General features: G+C 42.3%; 4 protein-coding genes and 1 pseudogene across 4 annotated transcripts; 1 reads left to right on the forward strand and 4 right to left on the reverse strand.

The window, feature by feature from the left end:
- Positions 1-348: 348 nt before the first annotated feature.
- LOC121766747 (histone H1-like) lies at positions 349-1453 on the forward strand. Its single transcript, XM_042163003.1, has 2 exons — positions 349-405; positions 998-1453. The coding sequence occupies exons 1-2, from the start codon at positions 349-351 to the stop codon at positions 1424-1426; spliced, it is 486 nt and encodes a 161-aa protein (XP_042018937.1). The 3' UTR covers positions 1427-1453.
- A 988-nt stretch (positions 1454-2441) lies between these two features.
- On the reverse strand, positions 2442-5528 carry LOC121766415 (myosin heavy chain, non-muscle-like). The gene is made up of 2 exons (XM_042162708.1): positions 4503-5528; positions 2442-3014 (listed from the first exon to the last, which is right to left on the reverse strand). The coding sequence occupies exons 1-2, from the start codon at positions 5269-5271 to the stop codon at positions 2599-2601; spliced, it is 1185 nt and encodes a 394-aa protein (XP_042018642.1). The 5' UTR covers positions 5272-5528; the 3' UTR covers positions 2442-2598.
- Positions 5529-6156: 628 nt separating this feature from the next.
- On the reverse strand, positions 6157-7765 carry LOC121767294 (peroxisomal and mitochondrial division factor 1-like). Its single transcript, XM_042163534.1, has one exon. The coding sequence runs from the start codon at positions 7481-7483 to the stop codon at positions 6356-6358; it is 1128 nt and encodes a 375-aa protein (XP_042019468.1). The 5' UTR covers positions 7484-7765; the 3' UTR covers positions 6157-6355.
- A 3410-nt stretch (positions 7766-11175) lies between these two features.
- LOC121769527 (6-phosphogluconate dehydrogenase, decarboxylating 3, chloroplastic-like) lies at positions 11176-12894 on the reverse strand. Its single transcript, XM_042166362.1, has one exon. It carries the CDS (start codon positions 12808-12810, stop codon positions 11344-11346), a length of 1467 nt encoding a protein of 488 aa, XP_042022296.1. The 5' UTR covers positions 12811-12894; the 3' UTR covers positions 11176-11343.
- A 2803-nt stretch (positions 12895-15697) lies between these two features.
- On the reverse strand, positions 15698-22429 carry LOC121766748 (annotated as a pseudogene).
- Positions 22430-23699: the final 1270 nt, after the last annotated feature.

Consider the following 23699-nt stretch of genomic DNA (forward strand, 5'->3'; position numbering starts at 1 on the left):
TTTAATTACTGGGAAAGCGTTTTAATCTCGAAATTGGGTCTTGCCCCTTCTATCCAGTCCAATCGTAATAAAATTAAATATCTTGTTTGTGAAGAGGATAGATTAATGTATTTTTAATGAAGAAATTTCTAATATTAACCCTCGATTTATGTAAACATGTAAAGTACCAACATAATTATATTGTGTGACTCGTTTCAAATAAAAGTGCATACCGTAAGCGATGAAGTATTTAAGTTGAAATCTATTGGGTTAATTAAGTACGTGAGTGGACAAATTACTTGGAGTATTTGATTAATGGATATATTAGTATAATTAGTGGTACAGAATCATCCACGTCCATAACAGTTTATGGTCAATTCACGTGGCTTTTTGTGGGGCAATACAAACTCGCTCACTGATTGGCTGGTTTTCTGCCACGTCATCTGACAGGTGTCCCCTTGAATTTAAAATTATTTAAAATGGGAAAGTCTCGTTTTGGTCATTAACATATTGCGATTTTTTTTTTGTCCAAAACATTATCTTTTGAATTATTCGGTCTCTCACATTTGAAATCGATCACATTTAGTCCGAAATAGAAGGAACAGTTAAAATGTAACGGTCAACGAGTTTTAAATCGATTTTGACCGGATTAAGAGTTATAATTATGTTTTATTAATGTAAAATATCTAATTAACCTAAAACTAAAAAATTTAAAATATAAAATAATTTAACAAAAATCAAAATTCAAACATGAAATTAAAACATAAAATCAAAATAAAACATAAATTAAAACATAAAATCAAAATAAAAAATCCAAACTATAATTCCTACAACCTTGAATTCCAATCGTCCATAACACTTCGAACCTCTTTCTTCACAAAATTCCAATCGATTAGGGTTCTTTCTTCACTTAAATTCCAATCGACGCCTCTTTCTTCACAAAATTAAAACAAATCGGCTTCTTTCTTCAATCACGTCCATCTCCCCAATCTCTCACTTTGAATGCTTGGAACCCTAGATTTCACGGCGATTCAACCCAGGTTCTCGCCGGCGATTCCAACGTAGTTCGAGCCCTTACGCGATTGCGAAGTACATGGAGGACACGCACAAATCTGTTATGCCGGCCAATTTCAGGGAGATTCTAGGGCTCCAACTCAAAAATTCTGCTGTGAAGGGGAAATTAAACGAAATCAAGGCCTCGTACAAGTTATCCGATGTCGGAAAGAAGGCGGCGGCGACAAAGCCTGCTACAAAGAAAGCTGCTGCACCTGCCACTAAAAAATCGAAGTTGGCTGCTGTTGTGGGAACTAAGAGGAAGGCGGATGTGGTGAAGAAGGTGGCGGCAAAGAAGCATGTGAAGAAGGCGGCGAGTCCGGTGAAGGCGAAGCAGCCTAAGAGCATAAAATCCCCTGCTGCTAAGAGGGCGAGGAGGGTTGTTGCTGTGTGAAGGGATTAGGGGTAGTTTGTGAATTAGGTTTTGTAGATATTTATTGGGAATCAAAGATATGGATGGTGTTTGACAGTTTTTGGTTTGTGGTTTGTATAATTTTGTTTTGAATGAATGTTTCTTTTATCTTCATGGAGTAACCTCTTTTTTTTCCTTCTTTTTGAGCATCTTCATCTGTCTATGTAGTTGTTTCTTGCTCTGTTTAATTTGTGTGTAAGTTTTAATCAAAAATTCCCACCAACCAGTGGAAAATCCCTTGTTAAATTATTTTATATTTTAATTTTTTTAGTTTTAGATTAATTAGATATTAGACATTAACAAAACATAATTATAACTCTTAATCCGGTCAAAATCGATTTAAAATTCGTTGACCGTTACATTTTAATTGTTCCATCCATTTCGGACTAAATGTGATCCGATTTCAAATGTGAGGGACCGAATAATTCAAAAGATAATGTTTTGGACCAAAATAAAAAAATCGCAATATGTTAAGGACCAAAATGAGACTTTAGTCTAAAAATTAAATACAACATAATTGGTCAATTTATGGTCAATTCACGTGGGTTTTTGTGGGGCAATACAAACTCGCTCACTGATTGGCTGGTTTTCTGCCACGTCATCTGACAGGTGTCCCCTTGAATTTAAAAGTATTCATGCTTCTAACGTTATTGTTGTTATTTGTATTTTCTGTTCCGTACGTAATCGCTTCTTCCCAATATTAACAATAATTTTAAGAAGTGGCTTAGAATTTTTTGGGATATCAATTCAATCCGATTGATGATTGTGATTTCAATGGGATAGATTAGTAGTATCAGAAATTGAGCTTTATTTGGACGTTGTATTAGTAAACTAGCAAATGTGGTTGTGTACCGTTGTAGTGAAAATATTTGAATTTATTTTATCAACTAAGTACAAAATGGGTGTAATCTGTAATGACACTATATGTTTGCTATTTCTACTTAGTCATGCAAGATTTTATTGAAATCGTCAATTTGGGTTATAATCAGATCGGTGGTTTCAGTTTTGGAATTAACATCGGCTTTCAAGAGCTAAATCAAAATCAGCATAATGATTCTATCAACAACCATACACGCGTAGCTATAAGCCCCAATTAAGAACAGCGTAGTCACATGTACCATTACATACAAGATACAGAAAAGCAGTCACGACAGCTAACCTTTTGTGCTCCTTACTTTGCTTTGACATGTCGCAACAAGGTTGTTCATATGGTCATCCGAGATCAAGTCATCATCCGAATCCGTGGAATCCACACAATCCAGGCTACGAGGCTGTTGAAGAGCATCAACTCTTTCTTCAACTCTGCTGGGAAAACTGCAGCGAGATGGTGTAGCAGATGCGCTTAACTTCCTCCTCTTAGTAGGACTCATAAGAGAATCCTCACTGCTGTCTGTTCTGTCCTCATTTATTTTCCTAGATGACGAGTCAGGAATGGAGGTTTCATTATCACTGCCACTGTCGCTATCGTCTATCACAATCACAACGTTTCCAGCAGCATGAGATGGAGGCATGGGCACCGTCTTCTGTGTAGGCACCTCACCACCCGATTGCATTACCCTTGAGTGTGAACCTGCAAGCACATTGCACATTTACATTTCATCACAAACCAGATGGATGCTTCATCATGATCACAGAGTAGATAGTTTCTTTTTGTGCCCGGCAAATTTATGAACTCAGATCCGAGGGGAATGAGAAAGAACTGCAAGAATATGAAGATATGCCACAGGAAACATGTGTTTTACCCTTCTATAATGAACAAATCAGCATCTCAGATATGAAATTTTCATGACAGTGTAACAAGTTGGCATTTTGGTTTTAAAGAAGTGAAAAGTTAAACAGATTAAAACCAAACTAAATTAGCACTGTGGTTTTTATTAAGGGGAAATAGACGAAAGAAAAAGCTTTTGGTGCTTCATCATGAATATATCTATAGAAATAGAACTCTGAAGAGGAAAAAAAGTAAGGAAATAATAAGAGTGAGTACCTAATATATTTGTGTTAAAGAGTTTTAATTCGTCAGAGAAAGGCAGAAGTTCATAACAAAGCATTTAAAGGAAATCAAAATGGCCCGTCAGCATCAAGTAAGCTCTATGCATAGGTATGCAGAGGTTTTAGGAGAAACAGTGAAGATTTTTTAACACAAGTAAAATAAGAAAAATTAAATGAATGCCAGTGATACTACCAAATCTTCACCAAATATTGAGAACTGGTAGCACCTGTGCTCTAAACATAGGCATAGCCACAACGATATCTAAGATAGTTTACTGATTCTATGACTTTATACATCAACAAGGTAAGAGTTTTAATGTGGTTTCCTTCTGTGCAATGTGCATGCAACCAGCAAAGGAAGGGCAAATTGGTCATATATATTGATCTCATGCGTATCATTTACGAACTTGTTACCATTTATGCAATAAAATCAGTCTAGATATAAGTACTGTCATTAGATTATGTCCTTATGCCTCCAAGAAGTAAAATTTAGGTCGGCAGACAATAAATAACATGATGAGTAGTTTTCCTTGCTTTCTTCAAATTGCTTTGCTTGTTTTAGCCATCTTCTCTTCAATAATACTTCAATATCCTTTTGAACTTCCCACAGTTTTGCTAGTTACTAACCTAGCAGCCTATCTCAGCAGCCAAAGGTTTCAATAAAAAACAGAATGACATACAACACCCTTCACAAGACTATATATTTAACAAGCTCTACTACATAAAACAATTGGGGAAACGGATTCACCAAAAAGAAATCTACACACCCTTGATAAGCAAACTAGTTATTCCTTAGAGGTGCAAATATAGTTTCTTCGATGCACAACAATATATCAACAATATAGAAAGATTTATCATAAAATCAAGAGAACATAATCTACTACTTTGCTTATATCCTAAATCAATCAAGTATGTCTATGTCATGACCATATCCCCAATCACATTCCCACTCTATCAAAATCAGTCATCACTTCCCTCCAAATATCAATCATGCTAAAAATCCACATGGTAAATCTTCAACCAAAACCAAAACCAAAACCAAGCAAACAAATTAAGGGATTTCATTTACCAGAAACTGCAGGAGCTTCACGTAACACAATAGCCATATCTTCTTCTTCGAGGTTCACCTCACCGTTCGGAGAAATTGCCTTCCCTTCAGCTTCAGCCTTAGCAGCAAGACCGTCAAGATCTTCCACATCCACACTGAACAAGTTGGCAAGGGTTCTCTCCAGCTTCAAAATCCTCGGATCTAAATCATTTTCATAGAATCCAACTGCCTTATCAGACTTCATCTTCTTCACTCTCAGCTCTTCAATCGTCTGGAGAGCCTCAGCATTTTTGCGCTTCAGTTCCTGCACAACACGATCAGCCTCAACCTCCTTTGCCCGTAACTCCTCAATGGTTTTAGTTGCCGAGAGCTTCTCACTTCTCAATTCCTCAATCTCCTTCCCCAATTCGACCATACTTTCATCCATCTCCCCAATTTTTTCACTACTCCAAACCAGCTTCTCCTCAACAACCGTTTTTTCATTCCTCAGTTTCTCCAGTTTCTCACTCATTTGCATAATTTTTTTGTCCAACTCCTTACCTCTCCTCTCGCTCCTACCCAGCTTCTCCTCCAGTTCACACTTCTCCAACTCCGTGTAGCCTTTAGATTTCTCCAAAAACTCAACGTGCTTCTTCAGTTCATCTCGTTCTGTCACGAGATTTTCGATTTCAAATTTCACTCTTTTTTCCCGGTCCACCAGTATACCCTGCACCTCATCATACTCGCAATCGCGAAATGAGGGTTTGAGAAATTCGATCAGTTCCGGAACAGATGAGGTCGAATCAATCATCGGATCCGTGAGTAATGTATGTCGAAAGAACCTTTTCGTTAGTATAATGGAAATGGTGAACTGTATTTGCAATTTAAATTCTTCTCTGCTCCGGCCTCGTGGGTGAGAGAGAGAGGGGGGATGCTTTCGAGGAGAGGGCGAAGCTGGAAAAGCAAGCGAAAGTGTTTTGGCATGCGAAGAGTTTTATGAAAAAAACAAAATATTTCACTTTTTCTTTTTCTTTTTCTTTTTCCCTTTTAGGTGAGAAATTGTAATTTGTGGAGTACTAGTATACAGTTGTTATTTGGTTGAATAGATAAAAATTAATTACTCTAAAATAAAAACTGCCCCAAATCTACAGATTGAAAACAATTCAGCTTTTGAATAAATTAATAAATTTGCTTATAGAAGATATATATTCATGTCATTTTAAATACTAAGAAACTGTAATATTTAAATTAACTAGTTCAATTAAATTTATTTAATTAATTAAAAATCCAAATTAACCAATCTCGCAGAAAAAAGTCAGCATCAAGCATTCTCTGAATAAAATTTGGCAGATTGTAAAATTATGTCAGCAAAAAATAACCACCACTTGTATCCCCAAGGGAAGAAGGTGGTGGTGGAAATTAATACCTGCAGTGGAATGACATGACACACATAAGCAAGGAAAATCCACACCATCTGATATAGTAGAACGTTGGAGGGATTCCGAAAGACACATCAAAACAAATTTGGTTATATATAAGAGTTGAAATTTCTCCATTACTTGAGTACTATTAGTTTCTAATTCCAACTTCATAAGGAACATACTAACCATATATTCCAATATAATTTGGAGGATGCTCTTGAAAATTATATGCTGCATAGTAGTTCTCAGACATATTCTTACAAGTAGGAATTTAGTTATCAAAATCCAATATGGCTTCTACTCATAAGTAAAATAGCGTATTCAAATCAACAGTTCATCAAAACGTACAAACACTACTCATCATGGAGATATACATTATGTCTATACAAAATTGGAAAGCCAACAACCCAAAGTCTATAAGAAAATTCTATATCTAAGGTAATCTTAACTCATGTCTATGCTTTTCAGAAAATATCACCTCCCTGCCATATCTTCTTCTTCGAGGTTCACCTTACCGTTCGGAGAAATTGCCTTCCCTTCAGCTTCAGCCTTAGCAGCAAGACCGTCAAGATCTTCCACATCCACACTGAACAAGTTGGCAAGGGTTCTCTCCAGCTTCAAAATCCTCGGATCTAAATCATTTTCATAGAATCCAACTGCCTTATCAGACATCATCTTCTTCACTCTCAGCTCTTCAATCGTCTGGAGAGCCTCAGCATTTTTGCGCTTCAGTTCCTGCGCAACACGATCAGCCTCAACCTCCTTTGCCCGTAACTCCTCAATGGTTTTAGTTGCCGAGAGCTTCTCACTTCTCAATTCCTCAATCTCCTTCCCCAATTCGACCATACGTTCATCCATCTCCCCAATTTTTTCACTACTCCTAACCAGCTTCTCCTCAACAACCGTTTTTTCATTCCTCAGTTTCTCCAGTTTCTCACTCATTTGCATAATTTTTTTGTCCAACTCCTTACCTCTCCTCTCGCTCCTACCCAGCTTCTCCTCTAGTTCACACTTCTCCAACTCCGTGTAGCCTTTAGATTTCTCCAAAAACTCAACGTGCTTCTTCAGTTCATCTCGTTCTGTCACGAGAGCCTCAGCATTTTTGCGCTTCAGTTCCTGCGCAACACGATCAGCCTCAACCTCCTTTGCCCGTAACTCCTCAATGGTTTTAGTTGCCGAGAGCTTCTCACTTCTCAATTCCTCAATCTCCTTCCCCAATTCGACCATACGTTCATCCATCTCCCCAATTTTTTCACTACTCCTAACCAGCTTCTCCTCAACAACCGTTTTTTCATTCCTCAGTTTCTCCAGTTTCTCACTCATTTGCATAATTTTTTTGTCCAACTCCTTACCTCTCCTCTCGCTCCTACCCAGCTTCTCCTCCAGTTCACACTTCTCCAACTCCGTGTAGCCTTTAGATTTCTCCAAAAACTCAACGTGCTTCTTCAGTTCATCTCGTTCTGTCACGAGATTTTCGATTTCAAATTTCACTCTTTTTTCCCGGTCCACCAGTATACCCTGCACCTCATCATACTCGCAATCGCGAAATGAGGGTTTGAGAAATTCGATCAGTTCCGGAACAGATGAGGTCGAATCAATCATCGGATCCGTGAGTAATGTATGTCGAAAGAACCTTTTCGTTAGTATAATGGAAATGGTGAACTGTATTTGCAATTTAAATTCTTCTCTGCTCCGGCCTCGTGGGTGAGAGAGAGAGGGGGGATGCTTTCGAGGAGAGGGCGAAGCTGGAAAAGCAAGCGAAAGTGTTTTGGCATGCGAAGAGTTTTATGAAAAAAACAAAATATTTCACTTTTTCTTTTTCTTTTTCTTTTTCCCTTTTAGGTGAGAAATTGTAATTTGTGGAGTACTAGTATACAGTTGTTATTTGGTTGAATAGATAAAAATTAATTACTCTAAAATAAAAACTGCCCCAAATCTACAGATTGAAAACAATTCAGCTTTTGAATAAATTAATAAATTTGCTTATAGAAGATATATATTCATGTCATTTTAAATACTAAGAAACTGTAATATTTAAATTAACTAGTTCAATTAAATTTATTTAATTAATTAAAAATCCAAATTAACCAATCTCGCAGAAAAAAGTCAGCATCAAGCATTCTCTGAATAAAATTTGGCAGATTGTAAAATTATGTCAGCAAAAAATAACCACCACTTGTATCCCCAAGGGAAGAAGGTGGTGGTGGAAATTAATACCTGCAGTGGAATGACATGACACACATAAGCAAGGAAAATCCACACCATCTGATATAGTAGAACGTTGGAGGGATTCCGAAAGACACATCAAAACAAATTTGGTTAGGGTGTCCACTATAAGGTGGACACGCCCAATAGCCCCGCCCCAGTTTTTTGTCCATAGCCCCGGATTTTTGTCCATAGCCCCAAAATTCTATTTCCGCCACTATAGTGGACACCTCCAATAGCCCCCAAATTTTATAATCAATTTTCATTTTAAAATATTTTTTATTTTAATGAAGTGTAATTTAAATAATTGCAGAGTAAAATAAATAGAAAACGAGGTAATTAGGGCCGAATATTCGTTGTATTGGAAGGTGGTAAAATTATACAACGAATAATTAAAATAAAATACAACTACAAAACTCCGCCACCGTCTACTCGGTGTCGGAGTCGGCTTCCTCGTCTTCCTCTTCTTCGTCTTCTCCTCCTCCTCTCTCGCTGCTGCCGGCCGCGGTATCCCTAGGCGCATTATCAACCAACCCCAGTCGAGTCTCAAGCCGATTGATGAGCCTCTTGTAGGCGTTCCTGACGTACGGGTCAGTTTCCCCTGCGTACGACCGCAGTGCGTCTTGCAGTTGTTGCATCAACGTCACGTCTATGGTATTGGCCAATACCTCGTGGGGTTGCACATAGGGTTGCACATTGGACGGTCGGACTGATCCGGACTGGGGGAAGCGCGCCTCGGACGCGCCTGCCGAGAGGCGGGAGGCACCTCTACCCCCTCGTGCACTGCGGATAGAGGCCTGTTGTCCCATGGGCCGTCGGCGCCTAGTGTGAGTGGCGGCTGGCTCTTCGACTTGTTCGTTGGACTGCTCGAACTCGTGCGAACCGCTTCCACTGCTGTAGTCGCCGGTAATGTTTTGCCTTGTGCGCTTTGGCCCAGGCGCTCCTCCTGTCTCGAGCGCCACGATCGACCGGAATTTCGGGCAATCCGCGAGAACAAGATACTCCTCCCACGACTGGAACTTCGGCCAGCCCTCCGTGTGGAATTGGCCCTCAGACAGGACCTTAACATCAGCTGCGCTGCGGCCACTCTCAGCGTGACGAAGGTTGTTCTCGTATATCGACGCGAACCGCTTGGTAGCCCGGAGAATCCTACTCCACTTTTTCCGTATCTGTTCGGGGTCGCGACTCTCGGCGCCTTCGGGTTTGAGCTCCTCGTATGCATCAGTTACGCGCCTCCAAAAGCTCCCCTCGTGCTGATCGTTGCCAACCACTGGGTCCGAAGTGATTGCATCCCAAGCCTTCGCCACGGCAACGCTCTCGTCCTTGGTGTATAGCTTCCCCCTGTTGGACCCAGAACCAGATCCACCGCTACCGCCAGTGCCACTGCCCTCGCCACTCGCCGTGCGACCACCGCCATGGCCGGAGCCCCGACTGCCGCCTCCTCCCCTACGGCCTCCACCCCTTGAACTGCCGCTACCTGCTCGGGTCGGAACGGGCGTTTCCACCCGTGCTGCCGGTGTCTCTGGGATGCCGGAACTCAGCAGGCCCATCATAGTTTCAAATGCATCGTGATCTGCTTCGGTGATGGGAGATTGGCTGGCCTGGAAAGGGGAACCCGGTCGCGTCTGGTGAAGCGTGTCGAAGGTGGGTCTGTAATCTCCAAAAGCGGAACGACTCAGATTCCGCTGTAAAGATGGGGGAGTTGGAGAAGACCTCCACGACTGAGATGGATGAATGGGTGGACTCGATGCCCACGGTGGGGGAGATTGATTCCAATTCCATGTCTGGGACGGAGTCGCATATCCGCCAAATCCCGACCCCTGACCTGCATATCCGCCAAATCCAGCTGCATGGAAAGGATTAGCCGACTGGTTTGACGGATTGCTGCCATATCCCGATTCCTGAGAGTCGGGTGATTCGTCGTCTCCTCGGTGCATTTTTTAGAGAGCTGAGATGTTGAATGATTGTTGTGGAAATGGTAAAAATAAGTGGGGAATGGTTGTATTTATAGAGGAAAAAGGAAAAATAAAAAATAAAAAATTTTGCACGCGTCGACCGCCGCGCCGGAAGCTGCGGTCACTATGACCGCCGCGCCTCACCCCCACCAGCCGCGTCCTCGCCCCGCACGCGGCGAAGCCGTTTCCGCCCCCCTCCCCCGTCCTCAGGCGCGGCGGCCACCCCAGCCACTATGACCGCCGCGCCTCCCGCCTCTCCCCACACCCCTCTTCGGCGACCGCCGAGCCGCTCCCATAGTGGACACCCTTATATATAAGAGTTGAAATTTCTCCATTACTTGAGTACTATTAGTTTCTAATTCCAACTTCATAAGGAACATACTAACCATATATTCCAATATAATTTGGAGGATGCTCTTGAAAATTATATGCTGCATAGTAGTTCTCAGACATATTCTTACAAGTAGGAATTTAGTTATCAAAATCCAATATGGCTTCTACTCATAGGTAAAATAGCGTATTCAAATCAACAGTTCATCAAAACGTACAAACACTACTCATCATGGAGATATACATTATATCTATACAAAATTGGAAAGCCAACAACCCAAAGTCTATAAGAAAATTCTATATCTAAGGTAATCTTAACTCATGTCTATGCTTTTCAGAAAATATCACCTCCCTGCCATTATTTTTGTGAATCAAACTCATGCTGATTTAAGTTCAGCAAATGAATGCAATTTCTAGAAATCCAATTTGAAGCACCCTAATATCTTCGAGATAACAACATTGAAAGCAACCAAGCCAGGAGACCAATTTCATTTCAACAGGGAATATAAATAAAAATGTACTCACAAATAATCCATCAATATTAACCATTCACGTAGATTTGCACCACGATACCCTTGTTTCTTAAGACAAGCAGAATTCAAATCTAACTTTCCTTAAGAAAGAGAAGCCAACGAGTAAATCACATCAAACAATCTGCCGGTATACATTTAAATTTTAAAGCCTTCAATTTTCATCATGAATCACGGCTATCACGAAAACAATTAAAACAACAGCTCCAATGGAATAACCACATAAAACAGGTCATGGAAGAACTAAACAACTCAATGCAGTCAAGAAGAACACTTCAAATAAGGCATGCTTCTCTTATTAACTGCATACGCAACAACAATGCAACGCTACAAAATATTTTGTCAACAACAATTCTCATCAGGGGATACAACTTCAATTCATGCTTAATGCCTCAAGAAACCCATAGGAATAACAACCAAACCTCAAACAAGGCCTTCTCCACTAGACCTTGGCTTTACGAGCAAGCTTGGACCACTCAGTGTGATATGCTCCCGGGCGATCAACCCTCTCATAGGTATGCGCCCCAAAGTAGTCCCTCTGCGCCTGCACAAGGTTAGCAGGGAGCCTCCCACGCCTATACGTATCAAAATACTGCAAACTAGCTGACATTCCAGGAACACTAACGCCCTTCTGAATCGCCAACCCCACAACACGCCTCCAAGCCGCCTGCCTCTGGACCATCTCCCTAGCAAATTCTGGGTCTACCAGCAAATTAGCCAGTCCCGTATTCCTCTGATAAGCCTGCTTGATCCTGTCCAAGAACACAGCCCTAATGATGCACCCGCCCTTCCAAATCCGTGCTAGCTCACCCAAATTTAACCCCCACCCTTTCTCCAAACTCTTGGCCCTCAACAGATTCATCCCTTGGGCGTAACTGCAAATCTTGGATGCATACAGAGCCTGCCTAACATCATCAACCAACTTCTTCTTATCCACGCCCCCCACATTGTTGATCTCCTCTGTCAATCCTTCCTTTCGGAAAATCTCAGAGGCAGCCTCTCTCTCATCCTTCAACCCGCTCATATACCTGCTGTCCAACGAAGCAGCAATAGTGGGAGCTGCAATGGACAGCTCGGCTGCCTGCTGCACGGTCCACTTCCCAGTTCCCTTCATCCCCGTTTTGTCAAGAATCTTATCCACCAAATGCCCCTTCCCGGATTCATGATCCTCCACCTTAAAGATGTCGGATGTGATCTCAATCAAGAAGCTCTCCAGCTCACCGCGATTCCACTCCCCAAAAATCTCGGCGAGCTCATCATTTCCTAATCCCCCAACATTCTTCAAAACATCATAGGCCTCGGAAATGAGTTGCATATCGCCATACTCGATCCCATTATGGACCATCTTCACGAAATTGCCGGAACCCCCTTCACCGATGTAGGTGACGCAGGGGCCATCGTCGACCTGAGCCGCGACCTTGTCTAAAATATTGTGAATATTCAAGTAAGCACGGTGAGAGCCACCAGGCATCAGAGAGGGACCATATCTAGCGCCTTCCTCGCCACCGGAGACGCCCATGCCGAGGTAGAGCAGGCCATTGGCAGATGCATCGACCATGCGGCGCTCGGTGTTCTCGTACCACTCGTTTCCCCCATCGATGATGGTATCGCCAGGCTCCATGTAGGCGGAAAGGGCGGCGATTGTCTGATCGACCGGCGCACCCGCCTTGACGAGGATGATAACAGAGCGCGGCTTCTGGAGGGAGAGGACGAAATCCTTGGGGTTGTAGTGGCCGGTGAGCGGCAATTGGCCCTCGCGGTGGGCGCGATCTAGGGTTTTGTCGACTTTGGATGTAGTGCGATTGTAAACAGAGATGGGAAACCCTTTCTCGGCAATGTTTAGGGCCAAGTTCTGCCCCATGACTGCCAAACCAGCGAGACCGATCTGCGATAGCGCCGCTGACTCCATTTCTCGGAATTTGGTGGTGGTGGCGCCGCCGGCGAAATCGAAGAGAATCTAGATTTTGGGGGAAAGGTCGAGTTTAAGCTGAGGAGAAGTGAGTATATATATTCAGATGAGCCGCCGGAGTGACGGGTGAAATGACGCAAATGCCCTCGGGGGGTTTGAATATGACGGACCCTTCGAGGGAGTGAAAGGGTGAAATGCCTTTCGCAATGCGATTACATCTATGTGGACCCTAAAACGGCGCCGTTCCTGGGCATCCACAATGGGACGGATGTCCGGACATCCTTACGGACTTCCTAAAAACACTTTTTATCACGTTATAAGGACATCCCACTACACAATGACGAACATCGCGACGGAAATCCACAAAAACAATATAAAAATCGGGACGTCCGCCGGGACATCCGTCGTGTCAACGCAATGGTGGGCGTTCCGACAGACGTCCCGGAAAGCCGCGAAACTCCGGTGTCCGCAGCGGACGTCCGTATCCGTATGCATGTTGCCTCATGGCGGATGTCCGGCACGCCGGTCTGACGTCCGCCGGGACATCCGCTATTGTGGATGGTCTTAGGGTGTCCACTATAAGGTGGACACGCCCAATAGCCCCGCCCCAGTTTTTTGTCCATAGCCCCAATTTTTTATCCATAGCCCCAAAATTCTATTTCCGCCACTATAGTGGACAACTCCAATAGCCCCAAAATTTTATAATCAACTTTCATTTTATAATATATCAAGTAATTATTAACAAATTTATCGGGCTCTAATTAGTGGATTAAGAAAGGCCGACTATACGAATTAAAAATAAAAATAAAAATAAAAATAAAAATACAAATACAATACAAATTAAAATTAGAATTACACACTAAATTAAAATTAAAATCACACACTACATTGAATCTAGTACAAATCACTACCAAGTTTACACAACGCCACTACCTCCCCCACGTGCCCATACTTCTTCAATCAAATCGGCCTGCAGTGTGTTATGTGATGTGGTCCTGCGCATATCAGCGAAGCGTTGGATCAAATATTCATTGCTCCGTGGTACGCCCATCTGGATCGGCGCGGAGGCGACACCGTGACTTGTACTTGCACCCTCTTCCGGCACCCATCGCTCTGCCGCAAATCCTTCATCTTCTATTATCATATTATGCAATATGATACAGGCTAACATAATATACTTATATAAATGAGAGAAATTGTTCATTTCAGTTGTCTCTCCTCAAATTGTTCATTTCCGACCCCAAATTGTAGTGAGAGAAATTTGTATAGATGTTGTGTTTGAATGGTGTGAAAATAATGAATGGAGTGGGGTGTATTTATAGGTGAATTGAAATGTAAAAAAAAAATAAAAAATTCGCTTCGAATAGTCGCGGCTTCTTCCTCATTACACTATAGGCGCCGCGCCTATAGGCGCGGCTATAGCTCCATCGCCGCGTCCTCGCCCCGCACGCGGCTATCCCGCGTCCGCCGCCTCCCTCCCCCCTCGCCGCGTCCACCTCCGGGGCGGACAACTCCGCCACTATAAGGCGCCCCGCTTCCGCCCCGCTTCCGCCCCAAACGCGGCTATAGCCGCGGGCGTGTTATAGTGGATGCTCTTAGGGGTTGGTGGAACCTGAATCAATTGGCACTTAATCAAAAGTTCCAGATGTTAAATATTTGTCAAAAAGTTGAGTGTTAGTAGTACTTTCGTATTCGTATTTTGTTTCTTATATGGATTAAATGATTTTTCTAAACTATATAATAATAAAAATCTTAGTGCTCTAATTTTAATTGTTATAACTTATTAATTTAAATTAAATTTGTTAATAGGAGTATATTGCAGTAATATATGTTTGTTGAGAGTTGGCTTTGTGAGGATTGGGGCCGTACATCAAGATCGATCACATAAAAAGCATAGTCAATCATCAATATTCAGATAGATTATTTTTTCTTGTTAGTTCATCTACAAAAATTAGTCTCATTCCATCTTTTTATAATTTTCTCATTACATGATTACGTCTATAATCAATGGTTATTTTTTTTAAGTTTCAGTTCATCTAAAAAATTAATGTCATTTCATTTTTTTATATTTTTTTGTAATTAGATAAAACACATTTTTTTACTAAATCTAATTACTAAATCTTGAAAAGGAATACAAAGTCGGTATTATACTAGCTACCACTCAGTCTGCATCAACATTATACAGTAGAGAAACAAAGGAGCGACCAAAATGGCTTTCAAAGCCTCCTTCTAAACATTGCCCAGGCAAACATGTTGCTCTGCAAATGATAATAAGCTAATACTGCTACTAAAATTTAATCTCATTTTGCACAAATTTAGTATGTCAGCTGCAAAGAGAAAAAGTCATTGATCAACCTTTTTACAGTCTTCTGAATTTTGTTCAGGTCGTAAGGTTTACTAGCTAGAACAACCGGGCTAATGACACATACGATATACGAACTTGAACTATAGTTAGCTCAGTATCAATCAAGAATGGCCGTGGCATTCCAAGAATTCTTGTTATACGTTCATTCATTCCAAGCCAAAGCAAAACTGCACAGCTCTTCAGTGCAGCAATGATCAGATATATGCTACTATTCAGTAAAGACATTGCAATCAATGTATACCAAATGAACCTCTTGAATAATAGTAGTATAAACCTACTGAATGCCCGCACGGGCTTAACTCAGTTGGTTCATGGGTGGTAGATTGTCCCTAAGCAGACAGGATCGAATGCTGGCAGCCGCAGTGTGGGAGTTTCACCACTGTGGTGGCTCCTTGTGTGCTGGTTACCAGTGTACTGAGGTACCGTGTTTGAACCCCTCCATAGCGATGTCGGGCCGGGTTATGGGGGCGCCTGGGGTGAGCGAATCACCTTTTGTCCCTAAGTATAAACCTACTGAAGAAATGTTGGACAATACTACCAAAATTCTTTTTGCAGCTTATGTACATACAAGAATGTCAGAAGCCAATATTAACAATAAGATCAAATGGCCACATCAGTGCTACCCAACTAGTCATCGTCCGAAACAATTTTCTGCTTCTTCCACTTCAATGCCGCTTCCAAACTTTTGAGATATGTTGTCTGTGTTTCTTCTGGGAATAGGTAGTCAATATACTCCTCATAACTGCACAATATCAAAACATCAGAATTTGTTCAACCCAAAGAGTTATTTCCATGATTTCGGCACACGTAACACACTGTAACAGGGTCTGGAAGGAGAAAAAGAAAAATCAAAACAGACATTGATTCTTTTCTTTCCATGTTTTAGCAAATGGTATCAATTATGAGGGAGAAAACATTGGAATCACATAAGTCAACCAAGACATAGTAATTTAGGTGAATCAATAACTCTCAAGTGCTAACAATCCCAATAAGCCAATAAAAATGTGGTTGTGGCCACATGACATGATTATCCACGTTCTTAAGGTTCAATCAGTCAACACAGTAACAAAAATAAGAACAGGCCAAGCAGAGATAGATCAGATTCAGCAGTACAAAAATCTTAAGAAAGAGGGGGAAAAGGACCAAAATTACATACCCAGCTGGACCGTCTTCGGTTTCTATGTGCCTTCTCTTCTTTAGTTTCTTTGGAAGCTTAGCAGTAACCAACTCCACGTTACCAAGCTCATCGAAACTTTTCTCCTTGTTCAACCACTCTTCCAAAAGCATTGCTCTTTCCTCTTTCAATTCAGGGGCAGAAGTTCTAAAATAGCTGAGGGCCCCCTTTCAAACACATCCGAAGAACAGGGGAAGGTGTGAGATCAAATTCACGATAATGATAAGACTTAGCATCGAGATTAGCAGATATATCAGAAAAGATAATGCAAGAAATTGACTCCTAGAATAGTAAGTTCTTACCTCTGGCACGACGAAGGCATTTTTTCTTGCATTCACTCTTATACAAGTCCTGGAGGACCTCTTTCATAGCAGATACCTCAAATTTGGCATAGCTAATCCACACATTCAAGTGCTTAGTTCTGTCCAAAAGTCTTTCATAAAGAGCTCTAGTTCTTTCGTACTCGCACTCAGAAATCTCAAAATCAATGTATGCCTGTTTCAAATAGGTATAACATCAAAATATATTCAAGTCAATTCACTCTGGAGCTATTTATATGTTTGCAAGTTTGCAACATGCAGAGATTGCATACCTTCCATAGTAACTCAGGCATGTCTAAAGCAGGCTGGTCAGTGGCAAGCTCAAAAAGAGCTCTGGCACGATCAGTTTCCGACAAAGATCTCTCCAATTCAGCATATTTGCTCCATGCATAACAGTTCTCAGGAGACCACTCCAAGTATTTTTCGCAATGTTTCCTGCACCGTTCTATGTTACCAAGTTGCAGCTCCATCTCAATGTACTTCTTAAAGATCTGCTTGCAATATGATGCATTTAGAGTGTTGTTCGAGGAAGACCAGAGTATGAACAATATAAAAAACTAAACTTCATATGAAACATGTAGCAAACCTTATCTTTGGCAGCCATGCCAATTGCTGACCCCAATATTTTCCGAGCACGATCAATATTTAAGTGGTGTATTTCGAATTGTGCAGACATCAGCCAAATCTTTGCAAAAGAAAATTTCTTATGAGGAATCATCTTCAGACACAAGCTTCGCAGTTCAAAAACGTATCAGCAACCATTGAAAACTACTATAAGTGTGACAAGAATAATTAAGCTTAGGATACATCCAATACAAACAAAACTTAATACGCAATCAATATATTCTTTAAATAACACAGAATAATAGAAACAGGATCTTACTTATATATGTCCCTTGTTCGGTCAACATCCTGTGCATCGAGCTCCTCATACAAAACATATATTTAATCCTGAAAACAACATAAATTCGACAATCATCAGAAAACAGACAGAGCATATCCGAATGAATCTCAGCCAAGCGATTCACTTAGTAAAGGTGGAAGCATTAAGCTTACCACATGTATATGTATAGTTCCCAGTAGCGCTTCTCCTGAGCAGGAGGCAAATTCGCTATAGCCCTCTTGTAAACATCCTCAATCCTTCGCCTGTCCCCACAGCGCTCTTCTGACCGTATGTAATTAAACCATACATCATAATCAAGAGGGTTCTTCCTGACCTCATCCTCATACTGAAACCTTCTCTCTCCAAAAAATAGCATCATCAATTCCTTCCCTATCACCATATTGCTTCTCAAATGCAAGAAACTTCTTGTACAGCTCCTCCGCCCTTCCCTTGGGAATGTGATCCAGAGCAAACTTATAGATGCATCTAGCTCTCTCAGTTTCCTTACATTACTCTTCAAAGTCAGCAAAAGCAACAAACAACTCCTCAGCATCCCCCAGCTTATTTACAGCCGTCCCATAACAATTCCTTGCACGCGCTATCTCCCCATTCTTCATCTCAAACTTAGAAAACCTAATCCAGGCACTAACCCTAGGGTGACATTCCACAAAGCGCTCAAAAATATCTCTGGCCCTCTCAACCTCATTATACCTAAGTTCGAATTTGATGTACGAAAGCCAGCCTTGCTGATCAGGCATCCAATTCATCCACCTCTCAAAAATCTGCCTCGCCCCAAAACCTCCTCCATGTGAACGTACTTGTACCAGAGCTGATCCACTCTCGGCAGCAACAGCGTCGCACGATCCCATACCTTTCTAGCGTCATTGACAAACTTATTCTTCATCTCAAAATCAGCATACTTGAGCCACAATGTGTGGTCTCTGTTATCCACATCGAGCGCGCGCTCCCACACTGAGCGAGATCGGGCAAAATCCTTCTGAGATTCTTCCCATTTAGCATACTTGACCCACACGCTCTTGTTCCAGCGCGCTCTTCGAATTCCTTGCGTTTGCGGAGGCGGTAATCTCCGAGCTCGGCGGAGTCGGTGATTTTCTGCTTGGGAGGTCGGATTTCAGCCTCCTGACGCTCTCTGGCTTCACGGAGGATTTGCTCGGCAGTGATTTGGATGGTAGCCGGCGTCTTGTTCTTGACGCGGATAGGTCGGGAAGCTTCACCTCCGTTTCTTTGTTTGTGAGGTAGCCGAGATTCGTGTTAACCTAGCCACTCTCAAGAGAATTAAGAGCATCTCCAATGGTCGGCGTCACCACCGGAGCGCCGATTTTTCGCCCACGCCGGTTTGACGCCGAACCATTGGAACCGGCGTGGGCGAAATCGGCGTCAAAATCGGCGTCGCCATGCCGATTCCCGCGCTGACGCCGGTTCCCACGCCGATCCTCACGGGCGCCATTGTGGCTCCCGGATCGGCGCCAAACCGGCGTCGGATTTAAATATTTTTTTTTTTTTCGCAAAACACAATATATACGCGCGTTGAACCTCATTTTCATTCGCACCACTTGTTTTAACGAGTACTCTCTCTCTACCTTACTTTCTGTACAAGATCAATAACGAGCAATGGAGAACAACTACGAAGGTACTCCAGTTAATCCCGGGGGATGGTCTCAGACTCCCCCGGCTCCCGGTGTAGGGTCTCAGACGCCCCCGACTCCCGGGGCAGGGTCCCATACTTCCCCGGCTCCTGGGGGAGGTGGTTGGCCTCCAATGAGCGGGTACTACAACGTGTACCCGTGGCAGCAGATGATTCCGGGGTGGGCACCCGGCATGCAGCCCCCTATGCAGATGATGCCGGGGTGGGCACCCGGCATGCAGCCACCGGCGCAGCAGATGATGCCACCGGCGCAACATATGATTCCACAGTCGCAGGCGACGCACGGGGGGGACAACGCCTATCGGCCGACTTTTGATTTTTCCACCGGTTCTTCGCACACATCGACCCCAACGGATGCACAGTATTCGGAGACCTTCTCCTTAGCGGACTTGGGTTTTGATATTAACGACGTTTCTGAAACTCTCATTCAAAGCCAGGGAGTAGGGCGGGGTAAGAAGAAGGGCAAGGCGAAGAAGGTCGGCGAGTCGTCGCAGCCCCGCGCCGAAATCCGGGGCCGGAGGAAGTGGACGGACGCGGAGAACGTTGCGGTTGCCAAGGCGTGGGTGAGTGTTTGCGACGATCCTCTCGTTTCAAACAACCAGAGGATCGTCAACTTGTGGGCGAAGATAGCTGCAGCCTACAGGGCATTTTGCCCTGAAGGGAGACCGTGCACCGGGGAGGAGGTCCGGAAGTGCTGGGACCGAATCAGGGCTGGCGTCTCTCGATTTTCGGGTTTGTACGCCAACGCCCTCCGCATGCAGACCAGTGGCCAAACAGAGGAAGACTGCAGGAGGATTGCGGAAAGAGCCTACCCCGATCCGGATAAGAAGTACTATGAGTTCACCTACTGGAACTGCTACGTTGTGCTCAACGAGTCGGAGAAATTCCGGGCAGGCGTCGACGCTGGCTGGCCGAAGAGGCAGACACTGAACTATACCGGAGATTATAGCGGCAGCAGCGGTGGTTCGTCAGACCTCCCCGAGACGGCCCAGGAGGTCCCGACTCCTCGGTCGTTCGGTCGCCGACCTCGCCCGGTTGGGCAAAGGCGGGCGCAGCAGGTTGCGAGGGGGGGCACACCGAGTTCCCAGGATGTCCATTCGGCATCCCCCCTCGGCAGGTCTACCGAGGAGCTCAAATTCTTCGCGCGCCAACAAACGCGCGCTCAAATGGTGAAGACCTTAGCCGACTTCCAAGCGGCGGTGGACCCCGAGGTGAAGGATTTTCTTCGCGTATTGCTCCAGAGCCAGCGTGAAGAACTGGAGGCGATGAGGAGGGACACCGGCGGGAATAGCCGCGGCGTAGGTGGCGACGGAGGCGGCGGCGACGGAAGTGAAGAAGCGTTGGGCGACGACGGAGACGAGGACGGCGGCGATGAGTGATTTTGTTTTACTTTTTTAAATTAATGTACTTTTTACTTTTTGTAATTTTTTTAAATTGTTGTACTTTTTTTAAAAGTAATGTACTTTTTAAATTTTAATATTATTATTCGAATTTTCCGTATTTGTCTCGTAAATTAAATTATGTATGTTGATACAATTGTAAATTAAATTATATAATTGTTATTAGTGATGTGGATAGGTAGTGTGAAGGCTATTTGATGGCTATTTGATGTCCAGTTGATGTGGCAAGCTGATGTGGCAGGAGAATTGTAGTGCTGATGATGTGGCAGTGTGAAGGCTATTTGACGGCTATTTGACGTCCGCCAGCATTGGAGATGCTCTAAGACCATCCACAACGCGTCTCGCGCCGGGCTCGCGTCTCGTCTCGGAGAGACGAGACCCCCGCGAGACGCATTGCAGCGCCCATCTCGTCTCCAGCTCGCGACCGTCTCGTCGCGTAGCTCGTCTCGGAGAGACACGAGACGAGCTGTCTCGCCACGCGCCAGGGACACGTGGCACGTCCCCATGCGTGCGTGACGCCCACTCGCTGGCCCGCGAGTGGGCGTCGTCACTGATGACGCAATAATTCATTTTTTTAAAAAAAAAATCGATTTTTAATAAAAAAATTTTTTTTTTTTCAAACGGTAATATTACCGTTAAATATTTATTTTCATTTTTTAAATTTTTAATTTTTTTACTCTATAAATAATTCTATTCCATACTCATTTCAAACACAAACACACATCTATTCCTCTCAAATCCTCTCTATCACTCCAATTTCCATCTTCAATCAACTCAAACAAATGGATCCTTTTGAGCAAATGCGCCAATTAATGGAACAATCACTCTAAGAAGATCGACGACGAGAGGCGGAGGAAGCCGCACCACCCCCACGACGCTCCCAGAAGTACATCAATCGGAACCGGGAGGAAGCCGCCGCACGGTTAGTACGCGACTACTTCTGCGATAACCTGAAAAAATTATGTCATTTTTATTTTTTTAGAATTTTAATTATGTCTTCGTTTTTTTTAATGTTAAGTTGTAATATTGTTTTAATTTTAATAAAGTGTGTTTGTTTAAATTGAATTGGGTTTTAAAAAAAATTATAAATTAAATTGAATGAATAGTAATTAAGAGACGGTATAGAGACGGTTAAGAGACGGAGCGTTGCAGGTTCCGTCTCTTAGTTAAGAGATGGAGGAAAAAAGGACAGTGGGGCCCTCAAATAGTGCTCAAATAGTAGTTAAGAGACGGTTTAAGAGACGGTATAGAGACAGCGTTGTGGATGGCCTAAAGATGAAGATATGACTCGTGAGAACCACCCACGGATACAATTACTGACTAGTGCAAGAATTGTGAACACGAGAAGACTAGCGATGTGGCATCTCGTTCAGCTAAGATGACTTGGAAAGATATTCTGCTGGGACCACCTCCAAGGAAGCCGGACAAAGGAGAGAAAGAGACAAAGCGTGGCTAGTGGTCCTCAGATTCAATCAACGTGTTGCATTGCTACCGAGTGAAGATAATAGTTTGTTACAGATGCTAGCATCTAGATCCTTCTTATTGAAATATATAAAGCCATGATAAAACTCTGTAAACTTCACTTGTTAATTAATCTAAATCGTTCACTCTTTGGCTTTCTATTCTTGTTATGGTCTTCAAAAGCTTTCATCAATGTCCTCCGCTCTTAAGCTTTTATGGTATCAGAGCCTAGGTTCATCCTAGGTTCTGACCTATCATCTTTTCTTTTATTTGTTCTTTTGAACTTCTACTTTATTCAATGGCTGAAAATGATGGCTCAAAGGGAGGGGAATCTCCTCTACCCTCACCATATGCGGGTATACCTAGTGTTGCCCACGGTTCACGAACCGGCGGTTTCGGTTCGGAACCGCCGGTTCCGGTTCGGTCGAAGGCGGAACCGGAACCGAACCGTGAGGCTATTTCACGGTTCCGGTTCCGGTTCCGGTTCGAAAACCGGCGGTTCCGGTTCCGGTTAGGAACCGCCGATTTTTCCGGCGGTTTAGGCGGTTCCGGTTCGGAACCGGCGGTTTCGCGGTTCGGTTGTATTTTTTTTTTAATTTGAAATTTGGATTTATACAACAAATTGGAACAAGACAATGTATACTTCAAATAGAAATACGGCGAATAAGGAAGAAATGATATCTATTTTATTGAGTTTGAGTTGTAACGGACAACGATACATTACAATTTACAATATGTATACAAGTATACAACATACAATAATGTAATATAAATTTGAAATTTGGACTTATACAATAAATTGGAACAAGATAATGGATAATTTAAATTGAAATAAGACGAATATGATGAAAATGATATCAATTTTATTAAATTTGAGTTGTAACGGACAACGATACATTACAATTTACAATACATATACAAGTATACAACATACAATAATGTAATATAAATTTGAAATTTGGACTTATACAATAAATTGGAACAAGAGTACAAGACAATGGATAATTTAAATTGAAATAAGACGAAGAAGGTGAAAATGATATCAATTTTATTGAATTTGAGTTGTAACGGACAACGATACATTACAATTTACAATACATATACAAGTATACAACATACAATAATGTAATATAAATTTGAAATTTGGACTTATACAATAAATTGGAACAAGACAATGGATAATTTAAATTGAAATAAGACGAATAAGATGAAAATGATATCAATTTTATTGAATTTGTGTTGTAACGGACAACGATACATTACAATTTACAATACATATACAAGTATACAACATACAACAATGTAATATAATTTACAAATAAAAAAACATGAAATGGAGGGAAAAATGGAAGAACTACGGGAACAAGTATAAGTGTATAACAATGCGTAATAAGAGTAGCACTTGAGTAATTAAATGGAAGCACAATAGCACAAATGAGAAATTGGAGACAAAGAGAGAGAATTGGGAGATTGAAGAGAGAAACTCTTATTAACATAAGAGTGTGGTGAATGTAAATGAGAATAGAGGGGGGTATTTATAGATTAAAAAATGGGGGGAAATGGAAGAATTTAATTTCAAATTTATATTACATTATTGTATGTTGTATACTTGTATATGTA

The sequence above is a fragment of the Salvia splendens genome, chromosome 15, assembly GCF_004379255.2.
Source record: "Salvia splendens isolate huo1 chromosome 15, SspV2, whole genome shotgun sequence".
Classification (NCBI taxonomy): domain Eukaryota; kingdom Viridiplantae; phylum Streptophyta; class Magnoliopsida; order Lamiales; family Lamiaceae; genus Salvia; species Salvia splendens.